At 42.0% G+C, this 20,385-nt stretch overlaps 1 protein-coding gene across 1 annotated transcript in view; it reads right to left on the bottom strand.

Moving 5' to 3' along the window:
* LOC115192511 (polypeptide N-acetylgalactosaminyltransferase 14) overlaps positions 1-20,385 on the bottom strand; it is a 126,750-nt gene that overhangs the window by 98,654 nt on the left and 7,711 nt on the right. Inside the window, exon 2 of the mRNA XM_029751111.1 lies at positions 10,817-10,986. Within this exon, the coding sequence (XP_029606971.1) occupies positions 10,817-10,986 (170 nt within the window). The remainder of the gene's footprint in view (positions 1-10,816; positions 10,987-20,385) is intronic.

Below are 20,385 nucleotides of genomic sequence, written 5' to 3'. Positions count from 1 at the left end.
CAGCTAGCTATGTAATGTCCCACAAAATTGCTAAATATAGCAAGCCATTCGCTGAGGGCAAATTCATTATAGAATGTTTAATTAAATCTGCAGCAAAACTTTTCCCAGACAAGAAAGAGCTGTTTGAAAATGTTTCCCTGTCAAGACGAACAGTGACACAACGTGTTGAGGACATCGCAGAGAATATGGAACAACAGTTGAAAGACAGGGTAAAGGATTTCACCTATTTTTCCTTGGCCCTGGAAAATTGTTGATATTCTTACGAGGCATAACCCCAAACTTTGAAATTACAGAGGAACTTGCTTCAGTGTAGTCAATGAAGAGCACAACCACAGGGAAAGATTTATTGGAGGAGGTTAATAAGTGTGTGGCAAAGCTGGGACAGAGTTTTGAAAAGTTATCCAGTGTAACCATTGATGGGTGCCCAAACTTGACAGGAAAAAGCGTTGGCCTTTTGAAAAGGATACAAGATCAAGTAACTGAGCTGAACCGAGATTCGTTTTTTTTTTCCTGCATTGCATTATCCATCAGGAGGTACTCTGTAAATGTGTTCTGAAAATGAGCCACGTGGATACAGTCACTAAAGTGGTAAACTTCATAAGAGCAAAATATTTAAACCACAGGAAGTTTGTCTCACTGCCATCTCAGACAAACGTGAGATGGCTGAGTTTGGGGAAGGTGCTTAAAAGGGTATGGGACCTGAAGTTGGAGATTGCTGAGTTTTTGCAAATGAAAGGAAAATATGTGGATTTCCCTCAACTGCAAGATAAAGAATGGTTGGCTGATTTTGCCTTCACCGTGGACATCATGGCCCTCATGAATGAACTGATTTCCAAACTACAAGGGAAAGGCCTTTTTGCACATCAGATTACAGCCTTGTCAAAGCCTTCAAGGGAACATTACTCCTCCTGACCCGCCAAGTAGAGGCCAACAATCTCACCCACCTTCCGACACTACTAGTCTGTTCCCTATCAGATGACCAGCGGGAGAAGTATACATCACTGCTGCGTGCTTTGACCGGTGAGTTTTCTCTTTGCTTTGAGGATTTCAAAGTGTTGGAAAATGACATGACGTTGGTTTCCTCTCCTTTCACCTTCAATGTGGATAACGCTCCCACTGACCTGCAACTTGAGCTTATCGATCTTCAGTCTGATGCAATGATTGGAGAACTATTCAAAACAATGTCACTGACGAGGTTCTATGCATCTCTCGATGAACAAAACTTTCCAAAGATTAGGAGTCATGCTCAGAATATGTTTGTACTGTTTTGGTCAACCTATGTATGTGAACAAGCATTTTCAGTGATGAAATATAACAAGTCAATGCACAGATCATCTCTTACTGACTCTCACCTCTCAGCAATCCTGCGCATAGCGACGTCAGAAACTATATCTGACTTCACTGCTCTAGTCAATGCCCATCAGAGACTTCACTCCTCACACTGATTGAGTAGTTTAAATGTAATGTTGAGCTCTCTCGCTTTCTTGTGTTTTTGTGCACACCCGTTAACAATAGTTCTGTCCGTGGTGCTGAATGCACAGTGTACTTTTCCCTCCATGTAGTTCATTACATGTTTAATAATGAACATACCTACCAAAAGGAGAACATGGATGTGGTTTATTTCTGTGCATGTTAAACAAGTAAAATAAGTAGTATATCTGGACGTGATTTACAGTAGATATATCTGTCAACACAGTCATACACATGATATATAATCCTGTAAAATGATTCTGGCCCACAATGACAAAAATATATTCTAATGTGGCCCTCCATGGAAAATAATTGCCCAGGCCTGGCTTAGTGGGACAATCATTTGCTTTTCAAAAGGACAATGACCCAAAATACACCTCCAGGCTGTGTAAAGGCTATTTGACCAAGGAGAGTGATGGAGTGCTGCATCAGATGACCTGGCCTCCACAATCACCCGACCTCAACCCAATTGAGATGGTTTGGGATGAGTTGGACCGCAGAGCGGAGGAAAAGCAGCCAACAACTGCTCAGCATATGTGGGAACTCCGTGAAGACTGTTGGAAAAGCATTCCTCATGAAGCTGGTTGAAAGAATGCCAAGAGTGTGCAAAGCTGTCATCAAGGCAAAGGGTGGCTACTTTGAAGAATCTCAAATCTCAAATATATTTTGATTTTTTAATACTTTTTTGGTTACTACATCATTCCATTTGTGTTATTTTGTAGTTTTGATGTCTTCACTATTATTCTATAATGTAGAAAATACTAAACATAAAGAAGAACCCTTGAATGAGTAGGTGTGTCCAAACTTTTGACTGGTACTGTATATGTTTTTGCTGTTTGTTCTTTGTTATAGGGCCAAAAAGATTGGAGAAGTGGTTTACCATACCTCTCCATTTTGAATAGATAACTCTTTGTGTTGTTGTTTGTTTAGTGTTTTCCAATTTTCCCAGAAGTGATTGTAGTCTATGGATTCTTCAATTACATTGAGCTGATTTCTGACGTGCTGTTCCTTCTTTTTCCGTAGTGTATTTCTGTATTGTTTTAGTGATTTACCATAGTGAAGGCGTACAGTAGGCTCAGGTTATCTCTCTCTTTGTCTCTCTCTCTCCCTTTGTTTCTCTCTCTCTCTCTCTCTCTCTCTCTCTCTCTCTCTCTCTCTCCCTCTCTCTGCCTATAACGCAGACCCAGCCACATGATCACAGGCTCTGGTTAAACTTGCTCAGGACTTGTAGAGTTGTTTGTATTAGTGCAACAGAGGAGGTAGAGATTCTGTAAATTCTGTAAAAGAAACAAAACATTCTGGTAACCAGCATTGTGTCATTGTTCAATATTGATAGATGATGGCTCCTGCCAGCACATTTCAAACTATTTCACTCAACCGTCTTCTAATGTTGCGTACTGTGTACGAAAGTTATCTGACAAACACTGAAACATGTTGTTTCAACTAAATATCATTAAGTAACTGGTTCCACAGCCTTTTTTTTCACTTTTCAGTCAAAGTGTTACCTGAACTTAAACATTTTTGTTGGTCTAAACATGAGAAAACGTATTGAAAATGTTTTCAACTTGAAATGATGTGTTTGCTCAAATTGCCTTATATGTTCATTCAATTAGAAATGAGTAGTTGGACATATTACCTAAAAAAAGGCTGTGAAACTGATTACACACACACAGTGCCTTTAACGTACAACATTTTAACTTCCATATTTGGCCCTTGTATTGCAAAACTTTGGGCTTATGTTAAAAGTACACAAAATGTTATTTATCATAGTGATTAAGGAGTAATATTAATTAAAACAGAGTAATATGCCCCACCAATAAGAGACAACTATACAGAAAAAAAGGAAAGTTGCTTAAATAAGTAAATCAAATCAATGAAGACAGAATGGTGAAATTAAGTGGTAATTGACACAGACAGAGTGGCGTAGCAGGAAGGTTGGAATGCCATGAACCAAGACGTAGTGAGTTCAAATCCCGGGTGACGACATGTTGAATAATAATTAGTGTATAAATGAACATGCCCAATGTCAACAGTGTCAAATACATGAATGAACATATTGGACCATTTCAGCAAACACATCAGTTTAAATTGACTGCATTTTTTTGCCAAAGTTTTCTCAAGTTGAAGCTTTTTAAAATTCAGGTCACACTTAAATAAACTGAGTGCAAAAAGTAAATACAATTTGAGTAAGAAACTTTGATCAAATTTTAGCCGTTCATCTGAAACGTTAGGTTAAAAGAGGCGGTGAAATTCTCTACGGTAATATGAGTGAGAATGTGTTGTGAAATGAACCTCGTGTGAAGTGTGCGCTTCAGCAATCCCAATTTCAATACAAGCCCTTTTTTAATCAAAGTTGAAAAATGACCCCTCCGATAAGAGAAGTCACCCTGTTCAATAGCCTTCCTTGGCTTTATAATCAAGCCTGTGGAGCTGTGAGAGCTGCAACATTGTTTTACTAGGAGACAGACAGGAGTTAAATGATTCATGTTTGATTTCGGTACAGTGGATTGCATGTTTGATTTCGGTACAGTGGATCTACACACAAAAAGAGGAGGGTGGAGGACAGGATTTATCAATATCGTATAGATCGTGGTAATTTCTTTGATCGACGTGGAGCTTTTCAGGTATAAACAGGCCATAAGTGAATCAGTAAAGCCTGGTATATTTTCGAAACACATTTAGATCCAGCTACGACAACAACAACCCAGGTGGAATCAGAGAGCAATTAACTCGTTTTCTGTGCTGTGTTTTCTGTGTAATTACTAAAGCACTGTGCTTCAATGGAGATCGATGGCCGACTGAGAGGCGGAGGGGAGTCTGTGGGGAAATATGGAGCGCTAACTTTCTCCCTAAGCACAGCTGCCTTCCTAAACCACCACCCGCACTGAACCACCCTGCACGGCATACGAAATGCCACAGCAACATGTTCCTCACATTCAAAGCAGTCTAGCTTCCAGGTGGAGAAAAGCGCTAGGTGTGGCGACTGGTGAGCCCCACGACAGTGAGGGAATGTTTCTGTTATGAAAGGCTTTGCTCTAGGAAGGTCACTCTGGGCTGTAGGCTGGCAGCTCATAACATAATAGAAAGGGTTTAGCGTCTGTCTGTCTGTCTGTCTGCAGGAGCAGGGAGGAGTGACGGTTGTGAATATTCCCTGGCACCAATTCAACATAAATATTACAGTGAATAGAGACTTGGCAGACAGTGTGAGGATATATTTTCAGACCTGCTGAAACGGCAAAATGCATTTGAGGTTTCAGGTTTTGAGTAAATATGAATTCCGAAACAAAGGCTGGATGCCAGGCACAGTTTATTCAACTGGACTGGTGTGTGTCCCGGAGGGAGGCAAGGCTGCTTGTGTAATAGCCAAACACAGGAGGACATGTCCTGGTGACTGGCTGACCGTAGATCTGGTGTTAGACAAACACAGGAAGACATGTCCTGGTGACTGGCTGACCGTAGATCTGGTGTTAGACAAACACAGGAGGACATGTCCTGGTGACTGGCTGACTGTAGATCTGGTGTTAGACAAACACAGGAGGACATGTCCTGGTGACTGGCTGACCGTAGATCTGGTGTTAGACAAACACAGGAGGACATGTCCTGGTGACTGGCTGACCGTAGATCTGGTGTTAGACAAACACAGGAGGACATGTCCTGGTGACTGGCTGACCGTAGATCTGGTGTTAGACAAACACAGGAAGACATGTCCTGGTGACTGGCTGACCGTAGTTCTGGTGTTAGCCAAATACAGAGGAACAATCAATACCTGACTCATTTCTACCTTTCACACTCAGTCTCTCTCTCTCTCTCTCACACACACACACACACACACACACACACACACACACACACACACACACACACACACACACACACACACACACACACACACACATAGACACCCACATAACCACACCCACATAACCACACACACACACACACACACACACACACACACACACACACACACACACACACATTCCCACACATGTCCTATCTCTCCACAGGGGGACCTGAAAGATGAGAGAGGGAGTGAGACAAGTGGTTGTCTTGTAAGCAATGGAGCGATACAATGGTTGACAGACAGGTAGAAGCCAGGTCAATGTGTGGAAAAGCCTGAGGCTCCGTGTGATGGACCCGATCAATGAGACAAGAAGGAACGGCTTTCTATCCTAGCCTCATCAGCAACAACCAACCTCCATCCAAAAAGCTCCAGTGCCATACCTGGGGCAAAGGCAAACTTTAACTCTCAATTTAGCTTTTCCAACTGGATCTTGGCTAACCTTAAGCAGTTCGATTTGTGCTCAAAGTACATGTTTATAGATCACAAAATGAAAATAACCGATTCTGCGGAAAATTTGTATCCAAAAGATAGTAACTGGTTAGTTGAGCCAAAGGGGTAAGTTGAGCCACCCTTGTTTCTAGGAAACCATACACAAAATAATTAATTTGATCAAATATTTAGGAAGAGGTCATCATTTCATAGAGTCTGTGATGGAAGAAACCACATGGAAAAATTGGTAAGCAGGTTAGGTCCAAAAAACGGATTTTCAACAAGTCAAATTAATTTATTGTGTTGCTTGAATTTATTGTGTTGCTTGACTTCATCTAAACCAAAGTAGATACTTTTAAGGTTGTTCTATACATCATTTGGCATCTCTATAAGGCCTTAAACACATAGCATGAAAGTGCATCCTTGTAACTGTGTGGGCTAATACAGTCTAAATGTTTGCCTTGGGGTAAGATGAACCAATGGCCATGGGGTAAGTTGACTCAATAGTTAATGGCAGGTTGAGCAAATTTGAGCAAATTGAGCAAGTTGAGCAAATTTGAGCAAATTGAGCAAATTGAAGTGTTTTCTTCTCAGGCGCAAGGCAAGGGATATGAGGTAACAGCAGGGCCTGGCCTATGTTAAATGTGTTGAAAAAGTACATAGTGTTTGTAAGGTGTTAAGTCTGTGTTAAAAGATGCTTAAAGGTGCAATATGCAGAAATCGCTCTGCCTTTTCCTGGTTGCAAAAATTCTAATAGTTTGCCTAATATCAGTTTATGTAACAAAACAAGCAATGTATACTGTAGATAAACAATGTACCATCTAAACCACTGTAAAATATATTTTTTATAACCAAAAATATTGTATTTACATAAAACCTACAAAACCTAAAGTAAAAGACACAAAAGTGAAACTTAAGAATGGAAGCATAGAAAGTTGTGCCTGTCACATCCTGACCAGCAGAGGGCGTAATTGTGTTAGTTTTGGTCAGGATGTGGCAGGGTTTTTGTGTGTGTTAAGTGTTGTGTTGGTGATTGGACTCCCAATTGAAGGCAGGTGTGTTGAGTTGCCTTTGATTGGGAGTCCTATATAGTAGTGTGTGTTTTTCTTTGGGGTTGTGGGTAGTTGTTTTTGCACTGCGTTAGTTAGCCTGCAAAACTGTTGCTGTCTTGGTTATTATTGGTTTTCCTGTGGATGCTTTACTCTGATTCATTAAAAATATGAGTATCCACATTCCTGCTGCGCCTTGGTCCATTCTTGAAGACAAATGTGACAGTGCCAAAAGACAATTTTTTTTGGACAAGCTATGTTTTCAAAACTGCAATGTTTACATTAATTTTGATTATGTCCAGGGATACACAACATCCTGAAATATATGTAGATATCTTTGTTAGAGTTGAATACTATATTTCCCTTGACGGAGTAATGCTGAATGTAAACAATGGCTCAACTTATCCCACTTTCCCCAAATGCAGTTTCCATGTTTAAACTTTCATGGATTTACAGTAATCTGGACCTTCAAACAAAGCTGGTAGGCTGACCCAGATTGGGGTGTGCAGTTGTTCATTTGAAAATAGCTCATAGCTGTAAGCAACTTAGAGAAATGTCATAAATTAGTAATTGCCCCATGTTCATCAACATTGCAGCAAATCTTTCTCCACCAGTAAAAATGCATGATAAAGATTTGTGAAGATCATCCACATACCCAACTAGGTAACTACAGTACAGGACAACTAGCTCAAACAAAATTAAAATGACACGCAAGACAATAACTGCATGATAAAGACACACATCTCCCTTTCTCCTTTGTTTGGTCTGAGCAGATCACATGAATTACATAAACGGGTTTTTCTGCTGTAGCTAACAAGCAGGAGGTTCCTGAGGGCTGGAGACAAACACACCACTAACGGTGAAAATCAATAGTTGTTCAATTCTCACCCTTCATTCCAGCATGGATGAATAGAAGCTGTGAGAGATGGGAGTATGGCTGAGAGGCGCATCAGTGTCCTTAACTGTCTACTAGGCAGGGAGCATTGCTGACATTGCCCCAAATGATTTGCTTGTCAGCAATCAAGATTTCAAGTACCAGACAAAAGTTTGTACCCACCAACTCATTTAACGTTTCTCTTTATTTGTACTATTTTCTACATTGTAGAAGAATAGTAAAGACATTTAAACTATGAAATAACACATATGGAATCATGTAGTTACCAAAAAAAGTGTTAAATAAATCTAAATATATTTGATGTTTTATATTCATCAAAGGAGCCACCCTTTGCCTTGATGACAACTTTGCACACTCTTGGCATTCTCTCAACCAGCTTCATGAGGAATACTTTCCCAACAGTCTTGAAGGAGTTCCCACATAATGGTCTTCCCTGTGGCTCAGTTGGTAGAGCATGGTGTGTGCAACGCCAGGGTTGTGGGTTTGATTCCCATGGGGGGGCCAGTACAAAAAAAAATGCATGAAATGAAATGTATGCATTCACTACTGTAAGTTGCTCTGGATAAGAGCGTCTGCTAAATTACTTAAATGTAAATGCTCAGCACTTGTTGGCTGATTTTCCTTCACTCTGCGGTCCAACTCATCCCAAACCATCTCAATTGGGATGATGTTGGGTGATTGTGAAGGCCAGGTCATCTGATGCAGCACTCCATCACTCTCCTTCTTGGTCAAATAGCCCTTACACAGCCTGGAGGTGTGTTTTGGGACATTGTCCTGTTGAAAAACATATGACAGTCTCACTAAGCGCAAACCAAATGGGATGGCGTATCGCTGCAGAATGCTGTGGTAGCCATGCTGGTTAAGTGTGCCTTGAATTCTAAATAAATCACAGACTGTAACCAGCAAAGCACCCCCACACCATCACACCTCCTCCTCCATGCTTCACGGTGGGAACCACACCTTCAGAGATTATCCGTTCACCTACTCTGCATCTCACAAAGACACGGCGGTTGGAAACAAAAATCTCAAATTTGGACTCATCAAACCAAAGGACAGATTTCCACCGGTCTAATGTTCATTGCTCGTGTTTCTTGGCCCAAGCAAGTCTCTTCTTCTTATTGGTGTCCTTTAGTAGTGTTTTTTTTGCAGCAATTCGACCATGAAGGCCTGATTCATGCAGTCCCCTCTGAACAGTTGATGTTGAGATGTATCTGTTACTTGAACTCTGTGAAACATTTATTTGGGCTGCAATTTCTCAGGCTGGTAACTCTAATGAACTTATCCTCTGCAGCAGAGGTAAATCTGAGTTTTCCTTTCCTTTGGCAGTCCTCATGAGAGTCAGTTTCATCATAGCGCTTGATGGTATTTGCGTCTGCACGTGAAGAAACTTTAAAAGTTCTTGAAATGTTCTGTATTGACTGACCTTCATGTCTTAAAGTAATGATGGACTGTCGTTTCTCTTTGCTTATTTGAGCTGTTGTTGCCATTATATGGACTTGGTCTTTTACCAAATAAGACTATCTTCTGTATACCACCCCTACCTTGTCACAACACAACTGATAGACTCAAACGCATCAAGAAGGAAAGAAATTCCACAAATTAACTTTTAACAAAGCACACCTGTTAATTGAAATGCATTCCAGGTGACTACCTCATGAAGCTTGTTGAGAGAATGCCAAGAGTGTGCAAAGTTGTCATCAAGGCAAAGGGTGGCTACTTTGAAGAATCTAAAATATATTTTGATTTGTTTAACACTTATTTTGGTTACTACATGCTTCCATATATGTTATTTCAGTGTGTTGATATCTTCACTATTATTCTACAATGTAGAAAATAGTAAAAAATAAAGAAAAACCCTTGAATGAGTAGGTGTGTCCAAACTTTTGACTGGTACTGTATAACTGTCAAAATACAGAAATCCTCCCCATATGATGCAAGATAGTTTTGGGGTGGAATTTTCAGTTAAAAGCAAGCAGCTAAATAGTCCTGAAAACAGAATGAAAAAGAAGCTTAACATCACTGTCAAATGAAGTTGAAATAGAGCATAGTGCTGTAAAATGAACATTTCATGCCAGCAGATTAGTCTGTGTAAAATAACATGATTTTCTCGCCTCCTAAGGGTTTTTGTATGTTAGTTAAACATTTAGAGAGTGTAGGCTCTGTCAGCATGATGCTCAACTGGTTTCATTCATGAAAACATCACACCAGTCAACAATTGAGTGTGGAAGTTGCCAAGTCTGTGTTTCTATGGTCAAAAATCATCCTATGATATTTGCAACCACGATGTTTGATATTTGCTGTTTGATATTTGCCGCATCTGTATGTGTTCCACTATTATAGTAGCATCCTCTGTGTTCTTCTTATTCCGGTGGAATCAGTCTTTAAAGGATTCATGTAGGATTTGGTGCTTAATGGTATTTGAAACATCAGTCGTGCAGTGAGAGGAATTGAATGATATCCACTTTAAGACTAATAGTCTTAGTCTAATTGGGAGTGTGCGAAGGTAATGGGGGCGGCAGGTAGCCTAGCGATTAAGAGCATTGGGCCAGTAACTGAAAGGTCGCTGGTTTGAATCCCCGAGCCGACTAAGTGAAAAATCTGTCTATGTGCTCTTGAGCAAGGCACTTAACCCTAATTGCTCCAGGGTCGCCGTCAATACTGGCTGATCCCTGGCCGTGACCCTACTCTCCGAGGGTGTCTCAGGGGGAGTGGGATATGCAAAAAACGAATTTCCAATTCACACAAAATACACACTTGTACATGTGTGAAATAGGACAAATGTAAGCACCCACCCACCAATGAAGTGGGGTGTTTTCACACAAACTGCAGCGCATGTGGCAATTATCTATTTCTATTCAGCTTGTAGCTGCTGCTACACAGATCAACTCCCTCTCATCTTCTAGAAACCATATCCAATATGAGGAAACAAGCCATCGTTAGCTCACACAGAAGCAGACACATGCAGCCCTGTTTGAAAGACAGAGTGATCTGGCATAATAAGTGCCGTTAAGATGGAAATGACTCATCCTCACAAAATGCCTTCTCACACACTTAAACACACATACGAGTGTGCATGAACGTACACACGCATGAGTGGGTTGTGTACGTGTGCTGTGCGGTGTAGGTTACCTGTAATGACGTGTGTCTCGGAGAACTCTGTTGCTGGATATCCTCTCACTCTCTCTCTGGTTGAAGGCGTACAGTTTGTACGGGTCCTGGCCTGGTTTCCATCGCCTGGCGTTGAGGAAGTTCTTCTCTTCAAACTCTTCCAGGAGGTCGTCCCATTCTGCCTCTGAGATCTGAAATAAAAAAACATTCCACTCATCACACAAACCCCACTGTAAACAACTTGCTGGGGTAGAGTTCACTTTAGAAACTGCAAGAACAGCAGCGTCCAACGGTGGAATTTGTGCTGTAAGCTGATGTGCAGCTTTTTTGCTTGTTATGACATGAAATGAGGTTTACACGGTCATAAACATAACAATTGATGGCAGCATTTTGGCAAGTCCCCATCCTCATAATAACTCTTCAACATAATGACAACAACCACAGAGACAAGCAGGGTACGCAGACGATGCACACACACCTCTGAATTTGCTGCTGCAGAATCTGGAGGGCATATCAATTCTAGTTTAATAAAACCCTCTTTTGTGCAGCGGCAGCAGATTGAAATCACCCATAAACTGGAGCCTCTTCCATATTTCCTGTTATTATTTTCTGTTTTGTTATGCTGATGTGCCAGGTTCTCCAGCTCCAGCCATTTGGGCTGATGGGAACCAGAGGTCTATCCTCCCACCAGCCTGGATGATGCTGGTGATTAACAAGCTAGCAGGTTGCTAGTTTCTCCCCTGATGACAGTTTGAATGGAGCCTAATGAAAAACCCTCAACACGCACTCACAAATATACACACACACACACACACCCACGCACGCATGCACGCACATACCCACACACAAACACACTTATCCCACTGCAGGCCCACAGTAGAGGCAGGCAGCGAGGGGTGGGGGGTTCTGGGTGAAGCTTTCATGTCCCCACAGCTTGCTTGGTAACAAAAGGCAGCCGACATTGTGACTGAAGGCCCATGAATCACTGCCTGCTGATGCTGAGTGATTAAATCTGATTTCCATGCAATGCGGCAGCGCCGGGGTAATTGTTGGCCATCAAGACAATAATACAGCCTACAATGTTCGCTGGCTTATGGCTTTTTTGCATCAATACACCAGATACTTAATCCACCTTCAGGAAGGACCTGCTGGAGGTTGTGGCAAGGACTTGGCTCTCTGTTTTACAAATGATATTTTATCTTATTAAGCAGAACGACAGAATCGTGTAGTCCTCAGGTGAAACTCAGGGGAGATACAGCTAGCCTGAGGGAGCCGTACTGACAGGAATTCTACTAGGCTTTTCTTTTATGGTGCTTTTGTTTGTGTCTTTTACACCTGGCGAAGAGAATCTGCTCAAGGTCCCTTGGATTCATTATATTTACCAGACTTGTCTCCCTGAGCAATTTTATGGCACCTAACCTGCCTTCTCAATGTCTCCTCCTAATACACAAACAGACATTCAACAAATGACCTCCGGAAACAGAAATCATGCAAGAACGTCAAAAAACAGCATTATCTTGATTAACAGTACAAAACAACCAAGGATCCTATTCATTTCTCTGACATGACTGGTGGCCTCACAATGGGAAGGGCAGAATTCATGTCATACACAGGTGGATTAAATGGTAATGATATTTCTTGTTTGCTCATAAGAAGGATCATTTCACAAGACAAAGCCATTGAGGACACGATGCAGTAGATAGAAGGGGATGGGGTTCGAACCTAAATGAGGTGATACAAGCACAAGGGCACATGGCAATGACCACTGAGCCGTAGGAAGGCAGCTCACATCAGCTCCTCTGTCTTAATTGGCCAAGCTCATTATTCCCAGAGGACACTGCTGGCCGGTGAGAGGAGACTGAGAAGAGAGGGGAGAGAACAGGGGACAGAGAAAAGAGAACGAGAACCCGGGAAGCGGCGAGAGAGGAAAGAGAACAGGGGAGAAAGGGGAGATACTAGAGGAGAGAGGACTACAGTAAAGACGTGGGGAGAGATGTGGGGCATCCTCCCCACATTAGGAGGACAGTAATGAGTCGTTAAAGTTAAAGTCTTCGAAGTCGGCTATCTGTCCGTCCATCCGTGCGGTGGATGAATTCCCTCGTTAAGCACACTGCTGTCTTTCAAGGCCTTTTCAGTCGGGAGGGAGATGTCATGCCCTGCCACTTTATAAGAATCACAACAGCATCCTCCAAGCCGGTAATAGAGGTGGCTAATTGCAGATGTCTGTTTCTGAAGATAGACTGCTTAGCATGATAATGGCTACAGTGCAGCAGCATCCGTATAACTTAGACCAGATGTCTGGGAGGGCTCCCTGGTAAAACAGCCTGTTTCTTTATGTTATACATTTCCCACACTAAAAGTAGATGTAGTAAAAGGAGCTTATGTGTGCAATACTAGATGTTGAAATCGGTTTTCTTTTTTTAATAATCTCTACTGTTGTATGAAGTTATCTGAATGTATTAAAATGCAACTCCCCAAAAAGCTCCAGAAAAACATTGACACATCACCAATTAATCCTTTGCCTTCAAGGTTTTTCTCAGAGTTACGATGGTTGACAGCTGAATCCACAGAGGGAATGCTAATCTGGTGCTCACATATTCACTTTGTCATCTCCAGCACAGTGCCACTGTCACCCCATGATGCCACCAATCTGGGGAAAGTCATTGTGTTTTATCAGGGAGGGAACATGGCCCAGGCAGCAAACAGAATTCAATTATAATTGAACAACACAGAAAATCTGCCTGCAAATCGATCTGTCACAACAAGGTTGAGCGGCTTGAGCCTCAATTTCAGAGCGCAATAAGTGCAAATCTCAACGGTCCCTAGCAGCCCACCAAAGATCCTTTACTCAAGAAAGAACCGGGCGAGCCTCAAGATTGGAATTCCCCTGGGCTGCCAAGCAAGGCAAGTCCTCCAGAAATACCCCTGTCTTTGGTCCAGTCATCATCACTCTGCCTTTGCCTCTCCTCTGTTGTTAAGACAGGAGAGCCAGGCAGGCAACCACCAGAGAGCCAGGTTTCATGTGGAAGATATTGCAGCCTAATTGGACATGATGCCTTGGTGGAGGGAGAGAGGGAGGGAGGGAGTGAGGGAAGGAAGGAAGGAGGGAACGAGTGAGGGTTGGTAAGCTACACCGCGACAGAGTTGCGTGACATTTTAACCCCCAGCAGTTAGAGGTGCTCCTCAGACAGGGAAGTGTGTCTTAATGAGTTGTGGATGACAGAGGGAGCTGTAATTGGATCCTAGCCCCCCCTGTGCCCCCTACTCCACCCTGTGTCTCGGCATGTGTGTTTGTGTATGTTGGTCCTATTCCTAGACCCCTTAACTCAACCACCGCAACACGTCTTACCCAACAGAGACAACCAAAGGAAAACTGTAGCAGGGGGAATCTCATCGTAGTCTGTCTATAGTCTTGGTGGTACCATAGGAGGTGCACATACCTAGTTATAGTATCAAAGCTATGGGGTAGTAATTGCACAGCCTCCTTTGACTCCTAGCCAGGTAATGAGATGACCCCTAGCAGCTCATTTACAGATCTCTGTCTGTCTCGTCTCAGATGTGATGTTCAGGACTGTACAGCACACACACAGACAAAGACAAAGACACACACACAGGGATATTATTAGGAGTCCACGTGGTGGTATAATTCAGAGCTGGGGGTCATAGCTCATAAACCAGCGGATGATAAAGTACAAATCAGTGCCAAGGCCGAGCTGGAAGCCCAGACACCAATAACATTAAGAGGGCGTGGACATTCCAGCCCAATAACACACATCCTGCATTGTTAATTTAACCCTGAGACCTACAGGCTCATTCATCATCCCACTGGTCCACACATTAGGCCTAATGCCTCAGCCCTTTACACCATAATAATTATAATGTGTCATCATCTCCAATCTTCATTGTTGTTTCTCTGGTGTGATCAGAGAGAGAGAGAGAGAGAGAGAGAGAGAGAGAGAGAGAGAGAGAGAGAGAGAGAGAGAGAGAGAGAGAGAGAGAGAGAGAGAGAGAGAGAGAGAGAGAGAGAGAGAGAGAGAGAGAGAGAGAGAGAGAGAGAGAGACAGAGAGAGAGACAGAGAGAGAGACAGAGACAGAGAGAGAGACAGAGACATGTTTTTATTCTTTTGGAACTTTTGTGAGTGTAATGTTTACTGTTAAATAAGATTTTTGATTTCACTTTTGTTTATTATCTAGTTCACTTGCTTTGGCAATGTTAACATATGTTTCCCAAGCCCTTAAATTGAATTGAATTGAAACAATTGAGAGGGAGATATATCAAAGCGCCTGTGCATGGTGCATGGTGGGTAAATGATAGATGTGTGTTTGGTCCAATGTAGGTGTAGTTTCCGTCCCCCCGGATATCACAGAAACAGTCAGTCATTATGACAGGCAGAGGCAGCCCTGACCTGTAGAATGTATACACATCCCTCTTGCCGATGACAGCCCATTCATTTTTCAACTTCCAGGTCAGGGTTAGCACAGTGTGCCGAGGTGATTTCATAGGGAGGGAAAATGTTCTTCTGTGTGATGTGTTCTCGTCCCTGTACTGGAGGGTAAACAGAGAAACACAGAGGAGTATGGGTAGAGGCATTGGAATGTCAAACCTTGCTTACGCAACACAAAATACAATTCATTGGATTTTTCATACAGTTGGTGTGACCAGAAAGCCTCATCTGTATCTGTGATTTATAATGTGTAGGCCAAAGTAATCCTCCTTCTCCTTGTCATTGCCTTTCTCCCTGCCCTTGCCGAGGGCCACATTGATTCAAGGTGGGAAAACAAGATACATGGAAATGGTATCATTGCATCATCATCATGAATTGTTCTAATATTTTGTACTTTGTTTGACTTCTGTTCTCCTTCTCTTCCTTTCTTATTTGGTGCTACTGTAGCCAGTGTTTATTTAGCCCAACACTGCAGAGCAGGGGTGTGTCAATGCTGGTGACAAAACCATCTTATAAAGGACGGAACACAATCAAGTAAATCAGCAGTCATCAACAAAGAGTGAAAAAAAAGGACTTTTACAACGACCACCTTTTACATTGTTTTCTGGTGGCACCAATCTATCTCTGTCTAATGCTTTCTCTCTTTTTCAATGGTTAATGTTGGAATGGTGCTTGCTGCTATACAGGGTGGAGAAAACACAGTCAGTCATATGAATCACTGCAGCAGTGGGAGGAGAGCAAGAGGACGTGATATTGGTCTGGCAGCTGTTACATGGAATGTGCTGTTTTCTGCGCATGTGCGTGTGCGTGTATGTGTGTGTGTGTGTGTGTGTGTGTGTGTGTGTGTGTGTGTGTGTGTGTGTGTGTGTGTGTGTACATATACAGTTGAAGTCGTAAGTTTACAAATACTTAGGTTGGAGTCATTAAAACTCATTTTTCAACCACTCCGCAAATTTCTTGTTAACAAACTATAGTTTTGGCAAGTCGGTTAGGACATCTACTTTTCCAACAATTGTTTACAGACAGATTATTTCAGTTATAATTCACTGTATCACAATTCTAGTGGGTCAGAAGTTTACATACACTAAGTTGACTGTGCCTTGAAACAGCTTGGAAAATTCCAGAAAATGATGTCATGGCTTTAGAAGCTTCTGATAGGCTAATTGACATTATTTGAGTCAATTGGAGGTGTACCTGTGGATGTATTTCAAGGCCTACCTTCAAACTCAGTGCCTATTTGCTTGACATCATGGGAAAATCAAAATAATTCAGCCAAGACCTCAGAAAAAGAATTGTAGACCTCCACAAGTCTGGTTCATCCTTGGGAGCAATTTCCAAATGCCTGAAGGTACCACGTTCATCTGTACAAACAATAGTACGCAAGTATAAACACCATGGGACCATGCAGCCGTCATACCGCTCAGGAAGGAGATGCGTTCTGTCTCCTAGAGATTAACGTATTTTGGTGCGAAAAGTGCAAATCAATCCCAGAACAACAGCAAAGGAACTTGTGAAGATGCTGGAGGAAACAGGTACAAAAGTATCTATATCCACAGTAAAACGAGTCCTATATCGACATAACCTGAAAGGCCCCTCAGCAAGGAAGAAGCCACTGCTCCAAAACCGCCATAAAAAAAGCCAGACTATGGTTTGCAATCATTCTCTCAACTATTATTCTGACATTTCACATTCTAAAAATAAACTGGTGATCCTAACTGACCTAAGATAATTTTTACTACAATTAAATGTCAGGAATTGTGAAAAACTGAGTTTAAATGTATTTGGCTAAGGTGTATGTAAACTTCTGACTTCAACTGTATGTGTCAAAAGCATGTCTAAATGTGGCGGGAGGTCAAGTATAAATCAAAGCAAACATAAATAGGCTATTTGAGTGCTCCCTGAGCAGGCCTCCTTTCCGGGAACAGACAAGTGCTTTTTATCGCCAACGCACACACACTATAGCTATATTCACGTATCCATCATACCTTGTACCAAAGCATAATGGCATTCGAACATCCAACGGTTCCCTACATATAATATAAATAGCTCTCTCAGTCTCATATCTCAATTCCCATGCAAATCAAATGGGTGTGTATAAAGTTAATCATTCGTTTTTAATTTAATTTTGTCACTGTAGCAGTGGAAACCCGTATCTCCGGGGCTAAGTGGGTCTAGTTCCAACATGCTGAAGAAGTGGAGCAACAACAAAAAAATCAACAACCGCGTTTGAGGTACACAGCACTGGAACCGATTTTGATCAATCGCATCTAAACCATACTGTATGAAAGCTGAGCCGGCTGATGTTTGTATTAAATATTCACTTTGGTTCCCTTTTTGCTTTTCTGCATTTGGCGTCTGGAGAAAGCAACCTCTCCATTTTTATAACCAGCATAAACACACCAAATGTGTTTGTCAGAGAGTTTGACTCTTGCCTCTTTAGATCGGGTTTAGCAGGCCTACTAAAGTTCTGTGTTCTGGTTGACAACTTGTTGACTTTGCCATGATTGGCTGCTGCATGTGGTCCACTTGAAATGAATGGACATGGAAATGGGATTTATGGAGTGCAGATTTCTTACAGAAATACCAAACTAAGTGAGTCATTTCTAACTGGTAACCCTGTGGGTGACTCCACTCCAGGGCAAGATTTACAGTATATAATGGTCCCTGTGCTGTGTTTAAAGCTGACTAAGCACCTAAGAGGCTACTTGAATCTAATTTTGTTAAGTTTAGAAAATCTATTCAGGGCATTTTTATCAAGCCCCCAACCCCCTAACCCCCCTCAACTGCTGTTCTTCAATTTTATCACTGAATACGTTTGATCCCGTTGCTATTTATTACTGGGGGGGGGGGGGGGGGAGACATTGCAAATATGGCTGAATATCTGAGAGCCACGCAACTTGTTCTCCTCCAAGAAATAGAAAAAAACAATAAAAGCGCATCACGGTTTCTATGGTAGAAATTCTCTTCCTGTTGCTGCCTGTGCTGCCACTGCATCCCGGGCTCCAAATTGAATTATAGAGCATGTCTTTCAAGCTGGGGGAACAATAAAGCAACAGAAAATGCCAGGTGACCCCCCCCCCCCCCCCCCCCCCCCCCCTTCCAGCAGGCTTCAGAAGAACATCAGTGGTGAGATTATCAAAGCGGCTGCGGGCAACAGACCGAAAAACTAATAACTGGAGCGCTTCCTCGCCGGACACAGGTCTCTGAGTGTTATTTTGGTAGCTGGGAGAGAAATTGTCTGAAAGGCAATAAGCTGAATAGCCCCCATATTAGCTAAATTCACACAAATGTGCCAGCACCCAGGCATCAAGGTGTATAGACTTTGTGTGCCTCTAAATCCTTTTCATTATAACCTCAGATTCAGGCTGTGTTTGAGCTGAGCCTGAGTTGAGAGAAATCTGCTGGGCTTTCATAAAGTTAGAAGCAATATCCATATTTTTTCACTCTGGAAAAAAAAACTGTTGATCACACAAAAGTAAAATGTTCATATTCAGTAATCCAATTGGTAACACTTTTTCCTCTATACAAGATAGATGTAATAAACTATCATTTTATTACATGGCTATATACTGTATATATACATTCTTAACCATCAAACAAACAACAACAACCCCTTGAAGGTGGATTTCATTGTTCATTCTCTCTTAGCTTTAGTCTCAGGTTTGATTCATGTGTTAGGCCATCTACATGAATCATCTATGATCTAACTCTGCTCACAGACACTATGAAAGCTCAATGTGTAACAGCGAACACTGCAGATTCTCAGCTCTAAAGTCATCCGCTTAACGGTCCCAATTTCTCAGGGAAATACCAAAGGTGACAAGTTAGTTTATTCCTTTCACTTAGGCGTGTGATCCCTCTCCACTGTCAACATCTTCCCCGCTGACTCCGGTTCAAATCAGACTCTTTCACATAAATGACTTCAAACAAAAAGAAGGTGGTACGTTCTCTTCGCTAAATGCTTTTATTTGCTCTTTGTCACTATTCTGTTTTCAGAACGTCACTCGCTCTGTCTAGCGCATTGAGAAATAGCTCTAGCAGCACTGACTAAATAAGATTGATGCCTCAATCCTTGGGAGATAAAGGTGAAAATTACAAATGTGCAGCAAAAGCGGACATTTTCTAGGGAGAGCAAAAAACACATTGGTTACAACTGACAGCCCATTTAGAATAAATGTATATAATTTTGACATAGTCTAGACAGAATCCCATCAGCCCTGTTTGAATGTTTCAGCATTTCAGCAGCAGCGTGTTGTTGTGCCATTACAATGCTATATGGGTGGGAAAGTTATTATCAAGCAGGCAGTGTGTGTGTGTGTGTGTGTGTGTGTGTGTGTGTGTGTGTGTGTGTGTGTGTGTGTGTGTGTGTGTGTGTGTGTGTGTGTGTGTGTGTGTGTGTGTGTGTGTGTGTGTGTGTGTGTGTGTGTGTGTGTGTGAGAGGATGGTATGATTTATTGATCTGCTCCTCATAATAGGGGGAATAACTCCTCAGGGCATGGTAATCACTGCAAAACAGCCCTATCACAGCACTTAGCTAAGAGTAACAGTCTAACAGCCTCTGCTAAGGCAATTTCTTTCAATATCAAACTGGGAATAGCAAAATGATTAACACATATTAAATGAGGCATGCTACTGTTTTTCTCTTTAACAGGAGATGGGTTTTGGCTAACACTTTGAGAGTAAATAATAAAAAGGACACTGCATCTTTTGCTAAGCGTTTCAGTGTTTTCATAGTTCCTTCAGTAGATCCCATCCTGCTTGCCTAAGGCTTACAATAACACTCACTTTTTACACTTACTGTGCAAATACCACGTCAGAGAAAATGAAAGCCCTTGTGCACAAGGACAGGCGTCATGTAATACGTTTCGGTACAACATGATGTTCAGACACAAGCCAAGCTCTGCCTTTACACAAACACGTGTTTAAACCAATAGTGCCATATAACCACAAACACTCTCTCCCTTCAAGATGACTCAACATCACATAGTTCGACTCCGTCCACAGTAATCCTAGCACATTCCTATAACACCTACCGTACCAATCCTGAAGATGTGGTGCAGCAATCCTTACATGTAAAACATATTCATTCCCAGTTTCAGTAATATTTATCCACAGAACAAATGTTATTTCTCCCTCGTTGCTCTA

Source organism: Salmo trutta, chromosome 1, assembly GCF_901001165.1.
Source record: "Salmo trutta chromosome 1, fSalTru1.1, whole genome shotgun sequence".
In the NCBI taxonomy this organism is placed as follows: domain Eukaryota; kingdom Metazoa; phylum Chordata; class Actinopteri; order Salmoniformes; family Salmonidae; genus Salmo; species Salmo trutta.
The sequence above is the reverse complement of the archived record's forward strand: the minus strand, read 5'-3'. Positions and strand labels throughout refer to the sequence as shown.